Raw genomic sequence first — 20,982 nt, forward strand, 5'->3', positions numbered from 1 at the left:
GGTAGCAGATGGGTCTGAATCATTATAGAAGCCACTTTCATCGATGGCAGATCCAGAATCGAATAACCCACGAGGAGCCGTATGAAGCACCGCATATTTCAAGTCAGGAAATAACTTTAGGAGGAATGGAACTGACTTTACAGTTCTCTGAACATTTTCATTTGGTGCCATGATCTAATAGCCAGCCACCGCAACAGCAAGCTTAATTCTATTATTTTGACTCTACAAGAGAGATAATGTACGTTGCAATAAAATCCTCACATCATCATTTTTTATGGGTGTTGGAGCTACATAGCTTAGGTGATATTGATCTTCACCAATATTTACATTTGTAAAATCATATTGTAATAAACATTCCTCCCATCCTTCAATGTAACGTGAAAGAAACTCAATTTCCTTTGAAGTCATATGGAATATTCTCAATAGAACTGTTATGATTGTCAAATGTATGGAATAGACCATTAGAACCCCCATTTAGAATGGCAACTTTCTGTAGCATTTGAAGTGAACATGATAGACTCTCTAAACAAGTTCATGCCTACTATTACATAACGTGAAAGAAGCTCAATCAAAGTAATCTGCCCTTACTCTTCAATATCTGAAAGGGATTCACATAGCCTTCTAAAGTATATACTAATGAGTGAAAGATTTTTCAAGCATATTATTTTGAAAGCAACTGCAGAAGCTCTAACAACTCCAAATGAATGGTCACTCATGATGATATTGACTAGCTCTTTAAGAACAGGTATTTGCGCGCCACTGTGGACGTGATAGTGCCCATGCTCTAACTAGTTGCGATTTAGATGCATAAGTCTTTGACGAAAGCAATTAATTGACAGAAAAGCTTTATTGGGACCCTTCTTTTAGCATAAAGATAGGAGAAGAATGAGCACATACTACTGGTCTATTGTTGTCTCCAAATCATGTCCAAGTCCAGCAAGTCCGTTTATTCTATAGATTATCTATTGGAGATTTTATGTTTTTAGATGCAGTTCAAGTTCAAGTTTGGATTTAATTCATTTGAGTTCCTTCTTAGTCCAAGTTAAAGGTCGCCTGTTAGTCGTCAATTTGTTCAAGTCTGAGTTCAGTCAAGTTCAGTCCACTGCATGTCCCAAATCAAGTCCTCTTGCACTATGTTTTGTCCAAGTTCTCATTTCAGTAGAAATTTCGGCAGCCTCCCGGCTTCTCCTCGGTCGTCCCTCTCGTTTAGGGGAAAAATTAAGGCAACCATTCCCCTCGACGCTACGTGAGCGGCTTCAGGTAGGTGTCAAAAATGACACCAGGGTTGGCGTCGCAAAATGAAATTTTATCTCCCGCCCGCCTGCAATGAGCGTTAAGGGTTTTTAGGTTTGTTTATTATAAGAAGAAACAAGTTTCAGCGAAAGAAACAAACATTACCCCCCAGTCTGCATTCCATCGTGGGCCAGTTCGAGGGCTACTATATGAGCAAATAGAGAACACATTTTATCCCCTTCGCCGCAAGCGTCGCACCGGTTTCCCACCCTAAACGCTACTTGAGCGCCTCGGGGGTTTGCCGGCTCGTTGCAAGCTTTGACAAGGGATTCTTAAATCGTCGCGAGCATCGCACCGGTTTCCCACCCTAAACGCTACGTGAGCGCCTCGAGGGTTTGTCGGCACGTTGCAAACATCGAGAAAAGAACCTTGTTTTTTATTTATTAAACAAATTAAACTTGTTTTTCTTTTAATGTAAATATATTTATATATATAACAAATATATTAGTATATATATATATATATATATATATATATATTAATGTATAACAAATATATATATAATAAGCACAGATTTCTAATCCAAGGGAGAGAGATCGGGCATGGTCACGCACGGGTGAGGGAGATCGGATAGAGCAGCAGCGAATCAGAGAGGTGGAGTTTGGCTTGGGCGCTGGCTACGGGCGTGAAGAAGTCGGTGCAGGGAGATGGTGTCAAGGGTCTCTCAGTTAGGCAGAGATGGAGAGGGCGGCAGTGGCGTGAGGTAGGGGAGCTTCGGCTATATGGATCAGAGACAGCAACAAGTAGAGGAGTTCGGGTATGTAAATCTCTCCTCTCTCTCTCTCTCTCTCTCTCTCTCTCGGAGGTCGGACGGACTCGGCAAGGGGGAAGGGAGCTTCGGTTGAATGGGGGAAGAAGGCATCAGGAGTGGGAGAGGAGCTCGGACAGAGCAGCAGCGAACGGGAGAAGAGCCTCTGTGGGTCGGGTATTTAACGACGTCCAAGGGCGCTCGATAGAGGCGATCACGGGAAATACGGGAAGAAACGACTGTTTCGGCACCGGATTCAGCAGAATTTGCAGCAGAATTTGTGGATCCGTTGAGCATAAGGTTTGTATGCCGGCTCTCTTCCCTCTTCCCCTTTTTTGCTCTTTGGATAACACATTAAGGTCAACAGTGTGAAAGGGAACACCATACGGGTGATGACTATAAGTATTATGGGGTCTTACAGGAAATACTACAGTTAGAATATCTTGGTGAATGAAACAACTTATATCGTTTTAATTATGATTGATTTGATCCAGTGAAAAATAGAGGAATAAGGGTGCACCCATTTTATGATATTACAAAAGTAAAGCGAGATAGAAGATATGAAAAATAGGACCCATTTATCATTGCTAGCTAGGCTACCAAAGTTTTCTTTGCTAACTAATTAGGTAGACAGTGGGGTAAGCAAGATTGGCTTACAGTTATCAAGATTAAACCTAGGGGGTCATTGAGAATACTATATTAATACCAACAACACATCAAGAAGTGCGTATGTCAAACTTTAAAGAGCCTTCCAATGATGGAGATGATCAAATTGTAGCTAATGAGACTGAATTGTAGTTAGAGAAGGTAAACTTAGACATTGAGGAAAATATTGAAGATGTTAGTAGTGAGGATGTAGTGTCATCATATGGATGTGAATCACCTACTGATTAATAGTTAGGAGGTAAATGTGAATCACTTAGTAATTTTTTTTACAACACATTAGTCTACATAAAACACAGCAGTTCCTTTTTTTATAGCATAGTAGTAGTAAACACATTTTTTTCTTACAGCATAGCAGTACTTACTACTTATTTCTTGCATTTAATCTACTTAATTCATGCATTTTCATAAATATACTAATAATGTTTTTATTTTTTGCAGATGGCTTATGGTAGCGATGAGCCCCCTAGGCAGTCTATCACAAATATTGTCAGTCGCAAGCATAAAAAGGGTGGACGATTTAGTAGGGGTAGAATTACTAAGGGTACCTCCTCTTCACATCCTACCACCTATACCCAGCCTATCCTCCCTTTACCCATGCTTTCTGTCACCAAACCCTACGTAGATGGCCCCCTTTCACCCGTACTACCCCCCACCATCTTCTCAGGGAGTTCCTTCGGGGATTAAGAGAGAAGATCAGTGAAAATCAGTCTGCGACTACATCGGCCTAGTAGGAGAGTGATGATATAAATTCCGCTTATATTACCTTCTTAGGTTTTGATGTATTCTATTTTTTTTATGTATAAGAACTATCTTTACTTTAACAGTATTGTAGTAAGTGTTGAATAGTGGGAGTGTGAACGTCTATATGAGCAGTTGAATTATGATTGTAGAACAATGTGTTTCTTATATTTATTTTAGCATTATTTGTTAGAATATTAGCATTACTAACAACTGTTTTTAAAGTGCTTAGATTGTTATTGCGAAAAAACTTAAAAACTGGTGGTAGATGCTATTTTTTTGTGTATGCTACAGGTTATCGACAGATTTGCGACGAAAGTTTCATTGCAAACTTCGAAACGACGAAGATAAATTGTATTTTCTGACGGAGTATTCCGTCGCAAATTGCAGCTAATTTGGGGCAAAAATGCCAACGCAATTTACATTGGCTTTATTGCTTTATTGCAACAAATTGCGGCAGCTAACTAAAACGAGAACATCATGTTCGGGAATTTAAACCTACCGAAAATCCGCCATAAATCCGTGCAAAAATTTGCGACAGATTCTGCCCGTCGCAAATACTTTTACGACAAGACTTTTATCGTCGGAATTTTTTTCACTGCAAATCAAAATTTGCAACGAATTTGGCTTGTTTTGTGGCGAATTTGTCCGACACAAAAAGTTGATTTTACTGTAGTGGCTCTAGCACTGCAGAGGCTCCAACAAAGACATACAGAGAAGACAATGAGGTTTGGTTGCTAGAGTTAATTAAATCCCCACATTCAAGGCTATTTACTTAAATGACCTTCAACCATCCAGTGCATGCCCTTAAAAGTGCTTTGGCCAACGTTTACATAACCCTTGCTATATTGATTTTCATTTTTAAACAGCAATCCAATTTCTTAACTTATAAAAAAATGAGATTTAGAATTAATTCTTTAACTCTCAAATCCTTCGCATTTAGCCATATGATGCTATATATCAAATTGCTTCATTTGACGAGTAGAACGCAATGACATATAATTTATTGAATTTTGTGAAGGTTGAGATTTTGGATGTTTTAAATTGATTCACATTCATACCTATCACATGCGGATTTACATTACTCGCCTGAACTTGACCTACTACAGATGACTTAGGCTGACCAGCGAGATGGATGGATAGTCTCTGAGATCAGTATCACAGGTAAAGATCTAGCTCTTCCTAAACATGATAATAATAGAAAAGAATAATACCTAATCAATAGTAAATAACAATTATTAGTACGAGATGTTACATCTAGAGGAAGAACATAAGTTACATTTTATAGACAACTAAATGCAAATATGTCATCTACGATTGAAAAACTTAGTTCTTATGTCTAACTCCATAATCCTCATGAGCCTAATCAGGATCCATGTCGTGAAAAAAAAATGCAATTTAGGAACTATTCAGTTGGATGTTTTCAAAAACGCATGCATTTAAAAATGCATAAATTATTTAGTTTGATGGAAATGAAATACAATGAAATATTATTTTGTGATAGGATATATTTAAAGATTATTCCTCACTCTTTGCTTCTCTTATCTCTTATTAATAAATTCAAGGGAAAACCGAAGATATGGAAGGCAGTGCAAGCAAATGAAGCAGAAGGTGGGATGGTGATGAGAAAGATTATGTGGGCAGGAGGGCAATGGGAGAGAGAGGCGATGCAGACAAGGGATGCAAGCCGAGCGAAGCGGAAGAGGAGGAATATGGAGGGGGAGAAGCATGCAAGGGTAACAACTAAAGCAAGAGGGCAAGGTGGCACATAAACATAATAGATATGGGTGCTTGCCTCAAACACATGATTTGAAAATTAACCCAATCTAAGTAAATTTCCAAATACAAATAGGAGGTTTGGGCCATCAAAATCCCTCAAAATATACTGTATAACATTTGCTTCAAACCAAATATAAAAAAAAAAGCTAAAATGCGGTACAATTCCAATTCAACCTACAAAAATAACCCTGTAGTGTTCTGGTAAACTTGGAGTCAACTAAGCCTGATGTTAAATAAAACAATTTATCAGGTCTTCGGGAAATTTTATGCTGTCAACAAAGGTTCCTGTCTATAATGCAGATATTTGGGTATCTGAAAAATGACCACCTAGTATAAAGAGCCTTGAACAATATTGCGCAACTAGAATCCAATAGAGTTTTGAAAAAAGATCAGTAGAAACCAATATCAATAAAGAGAAGGTAAAATATACAAAAATATATGTGGAAAAATAAGATTGCATACCAAAAGCTGTTCTAATCTCCGAGCAACAAACTGAAATACCTATATATAATTAGTGTGGCAATGCATTAATAATCTTGAGGTGCAAAAGAAAAAGCAGGACATGAGAAAAATATAACTTCTCACATCTTGTATTTGGTTGTCATCAATATCTATGGGCTGCACGTCCGCCACAAGCCTTAGAGAATTACTCAAGTCAAGATTCTTCTTGTTCTCTACCAGTATTTGAACCTAAAAGATACAGAAAATGTTTTATAATATTCTTTCAAATCAAAACATAATGCTCTACCACTTACAAGTCCATAACAGATTCTTCGAAGGCCAAAGGGGTCAGCTGTTGAACTAGGTTGACAACCAGCACCAAATAAGCCCACTAGGCTATCTAATCTGGTCCATTCATGGAAGCCATAAATTTAATCCGTTAAAAATGTAAAGGAAGAAACATAAAATTCATGATTTTAACCTTCATCAAATGAAGTGAAGCTAGCTTAATTAAGGCAATTTAGATGGAAGTGCCCACTGAGGTAATCAAATTCTTTTTACAGGATATAAACAAAAAAAAATTAGCAACTTATTGCATAAAGTAATCAAATTACAGCATCCCAGAGCTAAAATTGTCTAAAGAAGGCAGGAAACCATGAAAAGCTAGAAAAATATGAAATTAAATGCATTTGATTTCAATCAGAGCCTACACTATTATAAAATTAATCATAAATAGCATAGGAATATTTGTTAGGTTTCAATTTTTTTAAGTTTTGTAAAATTATACAATATCAGCACCTTTAGGAGCACCTTCAATAAAATTCATACAAAGATAAGAAATTGATTGGTTGTAGGATGAATGAACATACTTGTTTATGTTATCTTTAACAAGACATTGAAGGATAGACATCTCAAATTACAAAAGCAAAGAAATGGTGACACTGAATTAGATCTTTTACTTGTAGATGATTTACAATTTGATTAGGGTGTTGATGTTTTTGAATTCGTAATTGATGGAGAAACTTATATCAATGAGGACAATGAAAGATCTATTGAATTGGGATTCGCTTCTACTTCCCAAGTATATAAAAGAAAAAAATATAGGATTGGAGCTTCGGAAAAATATATAGGTAATATTAAATATAATTAATTATTTTTTTTGTTATTAAATTTTAGAATACAACTAATGAAATGTTAATCACTATAGGAGATAAAAGAATATATATATATATATAAAAACGAAGATGATTTTGAAAATGATTTTGCCATAAATTATAAGAATTCTAAAAACTGTCAACTGCCTTAAGTCTAGATTCTAAGAGCATGTCTAAGTTTTAAGTGAGTATTTATTTTGAATCTTGTGTTTCAATAATATTTTATCTTCAAACAAGTTATTATGTTCATGATTTACTTAATATTTTGTCATTTTTTGTGAATTATTAATAATTTTTAAATACTTTCTTTTTTTGTTTTAATGCTTACGCCTTCATCGGCCTCGCCTCTCTTTAGATAAAAACGTCTTGATTCCCGATTTCACCTTATTAAATCTTGTTATATACTATAAAGTAAATTTATTTAATAACATTTAAATTTGAAAAAGGCCATAAATCATATCATATGTATGTATATGAAAGTCATATTATATCATAACATTTTTCATAATTAATGCAACTATCATATTTGATACTTTCTAAAATAGTACCAATGAAGATATTTCTTTTTCTATATCATTTTTCATTTACGCATGCAAGTACATTACTTCCACAATCAGTACCATAAAGAGGCATGCCAAATAAATCAAAATGCACATGCAAGCATTTCTAAATAATCATTTCATTCTTATATCATTTAAGAACTTACAATAGTATATATATGTTGAATATTCATGCTGACTACCAACAAATTCAATATGACCACTCATTGAAAAAGAAACAACATCAATTTTTTACAAATAAACATTAAATAATAAGTGCCAATTGATTCAATGAAATCATATTAGATAAAGTAACATTATAACTGTAAAAAAATAAGAACATTTGTACTCACCTTAAAATCGAATGCTTTTACAATTTGCTATAGTCACCATTATGTTATCATTAGATAAATCCATACATAATTACATTTTTATTATTATACGGAATAATTTGTCTAACTCAAAATATTCTCAAATTTTAATATTTTAATTTTTATCCCATAAATTAATAGCTCTAATAACTTCAATTTTAAATACTCTTTATATACTATCTAAATTGTCCTCACTATTCAAAGTATATAAATGCTCATATATGTAATTAATTTTTAAATGAACATATTTTATCACTTAAATTAAAATACTAATAAAATTTATTCTCCTAATATCACTCTTTCTATTGTCATAATTTATTTATTTTTCTTAATTTAATAATATCACTCTTTTTATTAATTAACACTCTCATTGTCAGGTCCCAAGTCCTAGAAGAGTAAGATTCAAGATGAATGTGAAGAAAAAAAAAAAAAGTAAAACGCTATTCCAATATTAGATGAAGGCATTTAAAGAATATTAACAAAAAATATTTTTAAAAGTAAGATTCTAGAACTTAAGATTTTTCTATGCATAAGCTAATAATATTATATGAGAAAAAGTAACTAGTTATATTAAGAATGTTATAAAAGATATGCTTGGAGTATTATAGAAAAAAAACTCCTAATAGTAAATATAATTTGTGCTGAAATCATAATGTGCAAAACAAGATAAAAAATAAAAGTAAAAAATTTTGATAAATGTGAAAGATATAAAAAGCTCGTAAGGGGTATAACACGGTAATATGTGATGCAAAGATTGTAGCTTTTAATGATTTTTATAATATATTAGATACTGAAGAGTGCGAAAGATATATGTACAAGTTATCCAAAGAACGGGAAAAAATAAAAAGGATTTAGGGGACAGGATTCGAACCTGCAGTCTTCAGGTTATTCAAAAAAAATGAATTAATGATGAAAATCAAAAAATACTTTTAGTATAAGAGGATATTCAACAAAGGTGGATGAGATATTTTGCTAAACTTTTTAAATAAGATTGTGAGAATGTGATTGACCTTAGCGACTTAGCATCATAAATGAAAATAGATATATTTATTTTTATCGGCGTATTAGTAAAATCAAAGCTAGAGTTTCTTTAAAGAAAATGAAGTGTGAAAAAACTGTTAGACCTGATGACTTTCCAATAAAGTGTGGAAATTCTTAGGAGATAAAGGAATTTCCTGGCTTAATAAACTTTTTAATATTATTTTGAAGATTAAAAAGAAGTGAGATAATTGATGAATGAGTGTCTTGATTCTTATTTTTAAGAATAAAAGTGATGCCTAGGATTGTGCGAATTATAGAGGAATAAAGTTTATGGGCCATACTTCAAAACTACGGGAGAGAGCTATGGTGCATGTCACAACCTGACCCAGCTAACCCGAATTAACTGGGTGGGAGCAGACAGTCGTACAAAAAATACTATAACATTAAAACATAACCATTTCATTTTTAAACTTTTATGACATAACATAAATATCCTCAACACATAAATAAGAAAGATCCAGAACATCGATACCAAAATTGTCAAATTTGTTTCTTCTCACATAAAACTAAAAGCATAAATATCCACAATTACATAAACTCCAACAAACTGTTCAAATACAAACCATAAACTCAAGCTCAACAGAAAACATAAAAACCTTTCTTCCTGAGGTATTCTACGACGGTAGTTGTATTGTTGTCTCATAGTCATCACTTATCTCCTTAAAAATATTTCCAATAATAGGATGAACCATGGCTCAGCAGGTGATAAATATTTATTTTAAATTCATGAATTATTTTTCTTTTCTTTTCTTAAACAGATCATTAAGCATGAAAATGAAACATTAAAGGACCATAATAAACATTTATAGGTATGCTTTCATAAAACATTTCATAATCATTGCATAAAACATTTCCTTAAATCCTTCTTTCTTTCTTTTTCATAAACTTTCATTTTCTTGAATCCTTTCATAAGAATGCATAATTTTCCTAATCATAGTATAATAAGCACCCGTCCCAAAAGTATCAGAGTTTTGTACTGATCAGGTACACATTCATTTGGCCATTTCCTTTACCATTTAGCTCCGAAGAACCCCATTACTAGTTGTCTTTTAAAAGCCCCTTTAACATTTGACTCCGTAGAACCCTATTACCATTTGGCACTTCCGGATTAACATTTACATGCTCTTTATAATAATTATATTCATCAAGGGACTATAAATTATTCAATACATCATATAATCTTCAATACTTTTCGGGTAAAGAAAACTTTGTATCTCTTATGCCTTAAATTTGTTTAATCAACTTGAACATTTTAAGTAACATGTCATACATATAAGCAAAGATTGAAAAGCTAAAGCAATAATAAAGAATACATCGATATTAACTTGTAACCTTTATTATAAGTGCAGAATATTTAATTAAATTTCATAAACTCAATTTAAATGTAATCACCTATCTTGCAAGTATCGAACAACCATCACAACTCTGCACAACATTGCTTAACCACATGTCGTCTCCTTAATCCACACCTAAGGATAATTACATTTGAACTAAGCACACATCACAAATATTTTCAATAATCAAAATAATTAATTTTCTATTTTTGGAATTATTTAAAATCCAAATTTATGAGACCCTAAATTTTCAATTTCGCTCAAATTTTTATATCAAAATTATCCCTAAACATAATTTATTAATTATTTTATTAATTTTCGGATATAATTAATTAAGAAATTAAGAAAAATAAAATTTCTTATAAAAACATGGGTATTTTTAAATGAGTAACGGTAATATGGGTATTTTTAAACTTCCATAATTTTTAACTTCTTATTTAAGCAAAATTGGATACAAGTTTTACATACCAAATCGATCAGAATTTTGTGTAGGATTTTATAAAATTATTTTCGTCAAATTCCGTTAACCTCAATTTTTTTCACTTAAGTCTCGTCGCAACGCATCGAAATGCGAGCGACGACCTACTGATGTGATATATGCTTGGAGTTACACAAGATTATCAAGAGAATTTAATAGAAGTTTAGCCTTTATAAAATGATGCGACAATTCAAAGTAAGTTACAAGAATTCCCAGTCTTCCACTTGCTTAGGCAAAGAATTGCATGAAGATTAATAAAGACACTTTCAATCAAATACAATGTGAAGTAATGTAAAAGCTTGTAACACAAATACAAAAGTTAATAATAAGGTGTTCACCTTTAAGGATCTACTCTCTTCCCTACGAATCTAGGTAGAACGGAGAAAGATCTTCCACACTAAAAATCAAGTAAGCACTAGGACGGACGAGTCGATGAACGTCGTTGTTGGGAAGGTAGCCGGAGTTGGAGGTGGCACGTATCTTTCGGTGAGGGACCACGGGGTTCTCGGTCGTTGAAGCTCAATGGTGTGGGCAAGAAAATACACGATCCGGTTGACGTAGCGTTCAACGGTGATGTCGTATTCCCAATCCGGTTTGTAGAAGGGGGAGAGAAAGATGTCGATCTCCCCTTGCTCGTTGTACGCGAAACTGTGGTCAACTTCCGAATCCGCCATGCATCATTGTCGATGGATGAAAGAGCAACGACGGAGGCAAGAAGAAGAGGGGTCGGCTAGGATGGTGAGGCTAAGAGAAATTGCAAAATTTTGAAATAGTTTCAGATTTTATGAAATTGGAGGGATTTGAATGGTAGCTTCAAATCAATCCGAGGGAGGAGGGTGCGGCAATGGGGAGGGAATTGGGGAAGAATTAGTGGAGCTTTAATTGTAATTTGGGGAGAGAGAAAGGCCCATTAAAGGGGCCGGCCATATGGGGAGGCGAGAGAGGTTTAGGAAGAAAACTGAAATCAATTTCATTTTTAAGTGAAATTGGAGGGAAAGTTATTTGAGATCAATTTTAGATTTCAAATAAGGGGGAGGGGCATTGAATGAGTATTCAATGGGAAACCCCATTAAGGAGCCAACAGCATCAAGGAGGAGGAGGAGATTGGGGAGGAAGGAAGGGGGTTTCCAAATACGTAATGATGACTAGAAAAGAAAATTATTAAATCCAATTTGATTTAATTCAAAATTGGATTCTACACAAAAAACTTTCCTAATTTGGATTTCCCAATTTTGAAAGAATTTGAAATTCGAAATTTGAATTTCAAAAAGATGGCTAAAAGAAGAGAGGGGTGGCGGGCGGATGAAAGGGGGTTGGAGGCAAGGTGGCTGGCCCGTGGTAGGCCGGCGGCCGGCGGCTTGGGCTCAAAGGGGCGGCGGCAAGAAGGTGGGGGTCGGGTTTTCCAAGCCAATGGGTTGTGGTTGTCTTCTCTTGAGGTGAGGGGGGGGGAGAGAGAGAGAGAGAGAGAGAGAGAGAGAGAGAGAGATTGGTGGAGAACAAAAGGAAATCAAGAATCACAAACCTCACACTTTATCCACTAGAACTCACAAAGAGATCTAAGAGCTTTCTCCTCAAGAACTCACAAAGAGATCTAGAGGAGTTTTGGAACTCACAAAGAGATTACCAAGATAACTTTTCATTCATGAATAATCAACCTCATACATAAGATGGCCATATATATAGGCCTCTAAAATGACAAAGAAAACAAAAGACTAGAATGCCCCTTGGGCTACAATAGCAACCAACTACCCATAAGGCCAAAAACGGAAAAAATGAAATAACATGATTAATACATAAAATGCTAATACAAAAAATGCATCAAAAAGACTCTCCATCATGGCCATCGATCTCCTGTGTCGCCTCTGATAAACACGTCGAAACCTCTTGTCAATGCCCCCATCACCTACGATCGTCATTTTCGAGTTTTACAGTCCATAAGTTGCGGTGAGAAACTAATATTTCTCAAAATCAATTTGGATTCATGCCGGATAGGTCTACTATGGAAGCTATACATTTATTGAGTGGTTTGATAGAGAAGTATAGAGAAAGGAGGACCTGCATATGATATTTATTGATTTAGATAAAGTATGATAAAGTTTGACGATAAGTGTTATGGAGGGTTCTAGAAAAAAATGGGATAATAATGCTTATATTCAAGTCATTAAGAATTTATATACAAGAGTTATTACTTGTGTTCAAACACAAGGTGGTTTGACCATTTATTTTCATATTTCACTTGGATTACATCAAGGATCAGCCTTAAGCTAATGAGGACATCGGAGATCAACGACTACGATCTCGAGTTATTTATTTATATGTTTTAAGTACTAGTTTATTTTATATTGTTGTTTTTCTCGTTATACGCTTACAGGTAGTCTTGCAGTGTTGTAGCCCAAAGGGCATTTTAGTCTTTTATTTCTTTTCTTGTCATGAGGCCTATTTATAGGCTAGTCGTTTTGTATTTTGGATGATGAATTATTGAGAATGAAAATTTTATGTTCTTGTTGATCTCTTAGTGAGTTCATGTTGATCTCTTAGTGAGTTCATGAGTGGAGAAGCCCGAGGAGGGTGATTTGTGATACCCGTCAATTTTTGGAAGAGTCCAAGGTTCGCGGTTCTTACGATCTCTTTGTGAGTTCGTTAGTTTACTTTTATCTTATTTGTTTTTTTTTTCTTTTATATCCTTTCTCCTCCCCCTCTCCATCCACCACCCCTTCCTACTCCACCACCAAGTGCTTAACCTCCACCATCCAATTCCCTCCTCAAGCTCCACCACCAGCTTCACCTCATCCTTCCCCAACCGAATTCTCCCAAACCCCACCACCATGCCGCCGGCCCTAGTGCCCATCTACCATTAATGATGGTTAATGTCATCACCATCACCTACCTAAATAACCTCCCTTCATTTAGGAAGAGAAGTCCTCAATTTGAAATTCAAAATTTTGAAATTTCAAATTCTTTCCTAATTTGTCAAAGCCATTTTTGAAAAGTTTTAAATCTCATTCAATTTAATTTTAAATTGAATCAGATTTAATTTTCCTTTTCTTTATTTTGAAAGCTAAATAAATAAGCTTTTAAATTGTCGCCCCTCTCCCCCCTACATGCCGCCGGCCACATGTATGGCCTTCCCCCATTAATCTCCAATCAATGCATTAATTGCCTATTAATTTGAAATCAAATTTCAAATTAGTTCCCTCTAAAATTACTCAAAATCTAAAATCAATTTCAATTTTGAATTAAACCCCTCCTCTTTTCTTCTTTATTTCTTTCCCATAATGACCTCCCAATCAACTCCTTAGTTGAATCCAATCAATTCATATTGGATTTGACTTATTCCAATCAGCCCTGACGGAGAGTTTTGGAATGGAAATACTTCGTTTCCTTGCAGCTATAGCTGTCCCCTTCCGAGGCCTCCCCCCCCCCCCCCCCCCCCCCCCCCCTACGTCTCTTCCCTGTAGGGGATTCCGATTCCTGGATGCTGCCTGGAACTACAGCAGCATAATCCTGCTGCTCTGCTTCCCAAGTAGGCCCATATTGCTGCCTAAGACTCCTCTGACGGGACAAACTGCTGTCCCATCTCCTTAGTTGTTGTTCGGACTGCTGTTGGAAGTATTCTGAAGGCCAAAAGGGTTTCTCAATCAACACATGCTGCTACCAACACTCTCCAGTTGCTGGCCAATCAGTTTGGTGGCCATATTCTTGCTGCCCTGCTGTCCAAGAAGTCAATGATCACCTTCCTAACAGTGTCGAAGCCTTGACGTTGCTGATTGCTCTTCATCTAGTGCCTTGGTGATCAAATTGGAAGCTTCGTATTCTCTGATTATTTGGGTAAACTCTCCTCCAAATCCTTAAATCTCTTAGTCACTTTTCAATTGTGGTTTATAAATTATTCATGAAGATTCACGTCACTCTCTCCGCTAAACCCTTTTAAGTAGATAAGTTGAGTGAAGGATCTCCTTGTAGTGACTAGTCTTATTGTTAGAGTAGGGATTTCTTGTTGAAGCCATTCATGTATGCAACATTAGATTGACTTGATTGTTTTATGATCTTAACTCTTACGCGTGTGATTCAGCCTAAGTTTGTCTTACCGCTTATTGTGTTTTCTTTTGTCGTTTAAAATCAATATAAAGCTTATAATTATTGTGCTCTAAATATTAAGCGTGCAAATAACATTAAAGTAATTCATCTTCGCATGTACGTTTTACATCATAAGCCCATATCTTTTTGTTTTAGTCATGGATGTTCTCACAAGACATTTGCAAGAGGTTGTACCCTGGTGTATGTTTTTGTTAATGATATTCTTCTTGTTGATAAGACTAAAGAAGAAGTTGAAGGTAAACTTGAATTATGGAGATCAACCTTAGAGTCTAAAGGATTTTATTTGAGTAGATCTAAAATTGAATATATAGAGTGTAATTTTAATAATAATAGATATAGTGTGTGGATTGTGACTTTAAACGATCAAGTCTAAGAGTACATGTTTTAAATATCGTGGCTCTATTATTCAAGGTGACGGTGAAATAGAAGAGGATATTAGTAGAATTCAAGTTGGATGGTTGAGGTAGAGTGCATCAAGCTTATTGTGTGATAGAAAATTCCTCCTCAAACTTAAAGGAAAATTCTATAAGAGGATGGTGAGAAAGGCAATGCTTTATGATGCAGAATGTTGTCCATTAAAAGAGAAGCATAACATCACGTTAAGTATTGCAGAGATGAGAGTGCTCGGGTGGATAAGTGGCTTTACTCTTCGAGACAAATGAGCATATACACGAAAAGATTAAATAGAGTCGTCTTAGATGGTTTGGTCACATAAAAAAGCAGCATTCCAATGACTCGGTTAGGAAAGTAGATATATAAGATTTGACTTATATTAAGAAAAGTAAAGATAGACCTAAAAAAAGACTTGATTAGAAAATATTAGAAATGATCTTTATTTTTTAAATTTAAATAAGAATTTGATTATTAACATGACCCAATTGAGAAAAAAAAATTCATATAGCAGACCCCACAGTGGGATAAAGACTTGATGTTGTCGTCTCTTTTTTTTTAATTAAAAATTCTTGATTAAAATCTTAATCAAATATAAACTTTCTTTCTTTAAATAACTGATATTTAAATTTAGTATTACAAAATAATTTTTTCATTAAATAACACACATATACATGTATACATTTATAATATTTAAATCATAATAAATTTCTACTTGTAAATGCATAATTTCATTCAAAGTTTATTATTATTAATATTTAAAATTCTCAAAATTAATCTATTTCATAAAATTTTAATAAAAAGATTTCTAAATTAAATTACACATTTTTTCATTCCAATAACCGATCGATCGAGCCCATCCCGAGCCCTTGCCTTCATTGTCCTTTGCCAACCCCAAACACTTGTCCGTGCTCTCGACTCCTTTCCTTTTCTCTCGGTCTCCCCCGTCTCAGCCCATCTCTAACTTATCTCTCAGTTTTTATAGTAACGACCATGACTCCAAACAAGGTTTAAATTTTCCTAAATAAGCCTCGAGGCGGTCTGAGGCATAAGCCTCACGGACGCAGAATTGAGTAAATGAGAATTTAAGGATTTTAGCAAGTAAATAATAGCAAGATTCTATCATACAATAAAAACATCTAAATGACAAGTGGAGTTAGTGAAAATTAAGAAAAGAGATGCAATAAAAGTATGTTCCAAACTACAAAACCACAAAATTATAGTCTATCAGAACTCCCAAAGTACAATTAAGAAAGAACATATAAAATTAAATCATATTCCATCACTAAATGGGTCTTCAAGGGAATCTTCTTCTCCAATTGTATCTATGAATGTCATATCTTCATCATCTTCAATATGACTCACTTTTCGCTTCCCTGTTCAATAAGAATGATCATTAATTCATTATCATGTTAATTGCTCACTTGATATAAATATAATGCAATAGCATAATAAGAAGTTGTGGAATACTTTTACTTGATTGTTGTGCTGCAGAGCTAGTGGATGTGTGTGGTGTGGTACTAGTGGATGTGCCCACTTGATCTGCTTCGCCCCTCAAGACATCCACACTTAGATCCTCTAGCTGTAAGTCTGATAATGGCAAACTTGTCTCATCATCTATAAAACACTCATTATCAGATGGCACATCATCACACACCAACGGATCCTCATCATCCTTCAACCCCTTATTCCTCAACCTCTTATCTCTTAACCCCTTGTTGTGCATAATATATACAAGGGAGTTCATTCTGAGTGTTGATAGCCGATTTCTTCTCTTTGTTTGCACTTAACTATATGTACTTCAGTTTCGCTCAAACCCAGAAGAAGAACAAGTGAGGCCCAAAACTCTTACAGCAAAACTCTGTAACTCAGGGGTGGAATCACCAAATTAAATCCACCATTCAACTGTTTTCAAGAAGAAAAATAATAATCAAAACTTAATAAAGTGTCTTGCATTTACCAAAATAAATATACCTGGAGACCGTTTGACAATCGTTGATTTTGTTGCATGCAAACCAAAAAAACCTTTTTTATTCCGAAATAGAAAAAGTTGTAAATCTGCAAGCTCCCTATCTGTCTACTCCGGTATTAGTCGTTCCATGCAATGATACAGACCAAGCTTCACCTCTGGGTTTGAAGATTTCCTCTCTGAATATTGAAATTGAGGATTGCGATAATATGAGAGCATAATAAGTGTTCCTTCATGCGGGTTACTCCGCCCTTCGCCACGTTCTCACAAAAATTGTATTTTAAATACACATACGTCTTCTCGCCGCCTCCAACATCAACTTGTACACTGTATTTCCAAGAAGGGTCACGCCGCAATGACGTATCTGTCTTTTCCTTTCCCCTAACAATATTTCCTAATGCACAAATGCGAAAACATACAAAAAATCTCAAAAAATAGAAAATCCTAGATTTTCTATAACTTAAAAAAAAACTTTTCTTGAACTTAAAAAAAATACCTAAAACCTATAATGGAGTGCTTGTAGATGGCGGCCAGACCTTTCTTGATCACAGGCGTGAGGTTATGCTGGCGGGAGAGGCGGCTGACAGCGAGCAGAGCTTCTGCGAACGGAGCCCGTGCGGAACTTTGCGGGATGATTTTTTTCAGTTCACTGGAGCCGAATGGTTTAACATGAGAAACATGTCATTTTAAGTAGGTGGGACCTAGTTTAAAGAGGTGTACGCCTCACATAAAATTGCGCAATAGCGCCTTAGAGGCGCTCCTCTAGACCCGTGAGGCGTATGCCTCATCTGGAGCCAGAATTACGTGGGCTTTAAGGCGCTTGAGGGCTGAATTGCGCAAAGGCGCGCCTCCAATTGCGCAATTTTAAACAAAGACTCCAAATGATGAAATCAACCCGAGCTGCTCACCTTCCTCACGGAAACAAAATGACAAGCTCATCGTTCCCTTCGTCTTCTTGCATAAGCATAAAGAAACTCCCAAACAATGGAAATAGTTATTCTACTTCGCCTCATTTAACACTAGGTATCAAATCAACGACAATACCGATTGAACGAACAAGTCTCTTCATTTCCCTCGTCTTCAATCCACAGATCAACTACAAAGTTTAGCCTCTCTGTCTCCTTCGTCTTCTTCAACTCTTCGACCCATGGGTTCGGGTTATTAAAGTAATGCAGGTATAACTACTCTTGTATTTTCAAAATTGTAATGCATGTGTAACCATAATAGTATCTGCGCAAGTAGAATTTTATAGGTATTCTGGAACAAAGAGTCATGGCACGCACAGACAAAGACAACCTTGCAAGGGATTTTTGGGAGCTCTTTTTTTCTCTGCCAACATAGAGTTCAATCTTTTGTTTACAAGGGATTTCAGCAAAAAGCTCCATGTCTGCCCATTTAGATATAATTTCATTCAGAATTTTGGCAAAAGGCACAATGACAACCTAAGCAAGCATAGTTTCATTTAGGGATCTTAAAATGAGGCACAATTTCAACCCAGCTAGGCATAGTATCGCTTGGGATCTCAACAAAATACAGAATATTAAACCAAACATGAGATAAGAAATTTTTATAAAGACTTGATTATTCTCATCGGATAGTTTAAGACCAAGTAACCATATTTGTTCCCGACTGCTATGTTTAGCAGAATTACATGACAAATCATGATTACAATGTCATCATTTGCTTTTTATACCATTCTAATTTCCATAAATAATTTCAAGCATCCGTGTCTTTAACACCTGCTTGCATTCATTAGAATGTTCTAAATGTTTATCGACTGCCAAGGTTTAAGAATGTGAAGCCGACCACAAAGATATCTTAGCAAATTACATGCCATTTTGAAAAAACAATGGCATTTAAAATAAGCGGTTTACGCTTCTAAAATAAGGTTTGAATGGTTTATTAATGGTGATAATTAATTTTAATTTAACAAACTACAAGTTTAGTAGGTTTTAGGGGGAATATTTGGACTAAGGTTCTAAGAATTCTGATACTGTATAACATTTCATATTTATATAATATTTAATTAGTTTATAATTCCCTTTCAATGAAAACATGAGTATTCAAAATTGCAATCTCTAGCACAAGTATACGTGGTTTATACACATTCTATGGTTTGACGGTTAGCTTAGTGAGGCTTTAGGCTCTGTAAGCAAAAAGAACAAATACAATCAAGTAGATTATATACATTCCTGCAAAGACTAATGAAACAGAAATGATTACCTGTCAGCGATCGCTAAAACTATCCCCGCATCAGTTTTTGGAAGTAAATCCCCCGAAAATCTGGGAAGAGTGATCTCGAAAAGTGCTTCTGCAATCTTCAAGCATTAAGGTTCCTTAGCTCATGAATATAATTCTTTTCATGCAGTAGAGTTTAGAATATATCATTTTATATTCATGATTATAAAAGATAAGAATAACATTACGATTAGAAGATATTCCATGATGACCAAACTAAATGCACACAACGCAAAAATAAGGAAAAGAAATTATGAAAATGGAATAAATCATCAGAAACCCTTGGAATAGTGAATAAACACCTACAGATGAAGGAAAAATATTTTTTTATTTAACTTCAAATCTAATATTAAAAGACTTGGGCCCTATTTCTAGAAGCATGTCTTATTAAAATGACAAAACTACCCCTGATTAAAATAAAAAAGACAAACTAGTCCTAAAAAACACATGGAATTTCACCACATTAATCTTCGCATTCATAGCCTATAACTCCGGTTGTGCATTGCTTGATCGCACTCACCAGCCCTGCCTAGCAGTGCCATCTACTTTGATCATTCACACTTAGCAAGGCTATCCCACAGCTGCATCTCCAACCACATTCCTCATAAATCTCTACTACATCCTACTCACAATGATATCCTTCAATTCTACAAATAGCAAGCAGCTGATTATGCCGTTCTCACTTAATTGTTGAATAATCTTAAACCTTCTATTGCTTCCATAGTTATGTTTCATAAGACTACCAAGAATTTGGGAGTTTTCAGCTTTACATCCAAAAAAGTACTAAATCTCCAGGAAATAATCATTTGCTATAGTAAAAAGATCTATGGTAATCTCATTGCAGATGTTTTGATAAAATGATCTAGGTGCATTTAATCAATGTAGTCATAATCGCCTCAATAGTGAAAGATAATCGCCTCATAATCGCATTGCATCTTAAGAAGTGTGATAAGGTTTTCATAGGGTTTTGGTATATCAAAGAGGAGGAAGTTATGAGGTCATCGAGTGGGGGGATTATATGATATTATGGAATAAGTAGGATTGCAAGGTAGTTAAACATGTTGTTGTTAGAGAATTGCAGATAAAAGAATGCAATCGGTAAGGGATTTTAATGTGGGAATTTTTGTAGTAAAATTCATAGAAAGATGTGAAGAAATGATAGAACCTGGCTTTGATGCAAAAATTAGAAAAAGACTGCTATAACAGAACTGTGAAATTCTTAGAAAAGAAAAAAGGGAGGGAGATGAAGAAAAACTCTACATATAAAACCATTAAGTGAACAATGTACATAATTTGGATTAATAGGGAAGAAGCCAAAAAATACATTCATAATCATGACCGCCTTTTACATTTGCCCCTTGGACAACCATATGAAGTAAAAAGCAACCAAAAAATGACCATATTATCTTTGACTTTAAAATAAGGATGATAAATAAACAAAAAGCAAACATGCAATGATAACTCAATTAAAATACTAATCCAAGACATAAGACATGCTTGTCCAACATCAGATGAAATTGCATGCACTCATCTATTTAGTTCTGCAGCTTTCAGTTAATTTCGAATAAAAGAAACCCTACCTTATCAGAGTTGCCTGTAAGGGAACTCTAAATGACAGTTTTTATAAGATTTTTTAATCTGAAACAAGGTTGTAGGCAAAAAATAAATTTATCATTATAGAACACGCGATAGAATATTCGGATTT

The 20,982-nt window shown here is 34.9% G+C and overlaps 1 protein-coding gene across 1 annotated transcript in view; it reads right to left on the bottom strand.

The window, feature by feature from the left end:
- Nucleotides 1-5,686: 5,686 nt before the first annotated feature.
- LOC110102194 (glycine--tRNA ligase, chloroplastic/mitochondrial 2) overlaps nucleotides 5,687-20,982 on the bottom strand; it is a gene marked incomplete at its 3' end in the record, with an annotated part of 127,639 nt that continues 112,343 nt past the window's right edge. The window contains 4 exon segments of the mRNA XM_020830410.2: nucleotides 5,687-5,725; nucleotides 5,810-5,914; nucleotides 5,980-6,070; nucleotides 19,263-19,357. Coding sequence (XP_020686069.1) covers nucleotides 5,687-5,725; nucleotides 5,810-5,914; nucleotides 5,980-6,070; nucleotides 19,263-19,357 — 330 coding nt within the window.

The sequence above is a fragment of the Dendrobium catenatum genome, unplaced genomic scaffold (assembly GCF_001605985.2).
Source record: "Dendrobium catenatum unplaced genomic scaffold, ASM160598v2 fragScaff_scaffold_132, whole genome shotgun sequence".
NCBI classification, from domain to species: domain Eukaryota; kingdom Viridiplantae; phylum Streptophyta; class Magnoliopsida; order Asparagales; family Orchidaceae; genus Dendrobium; species Dendrobium catenatum.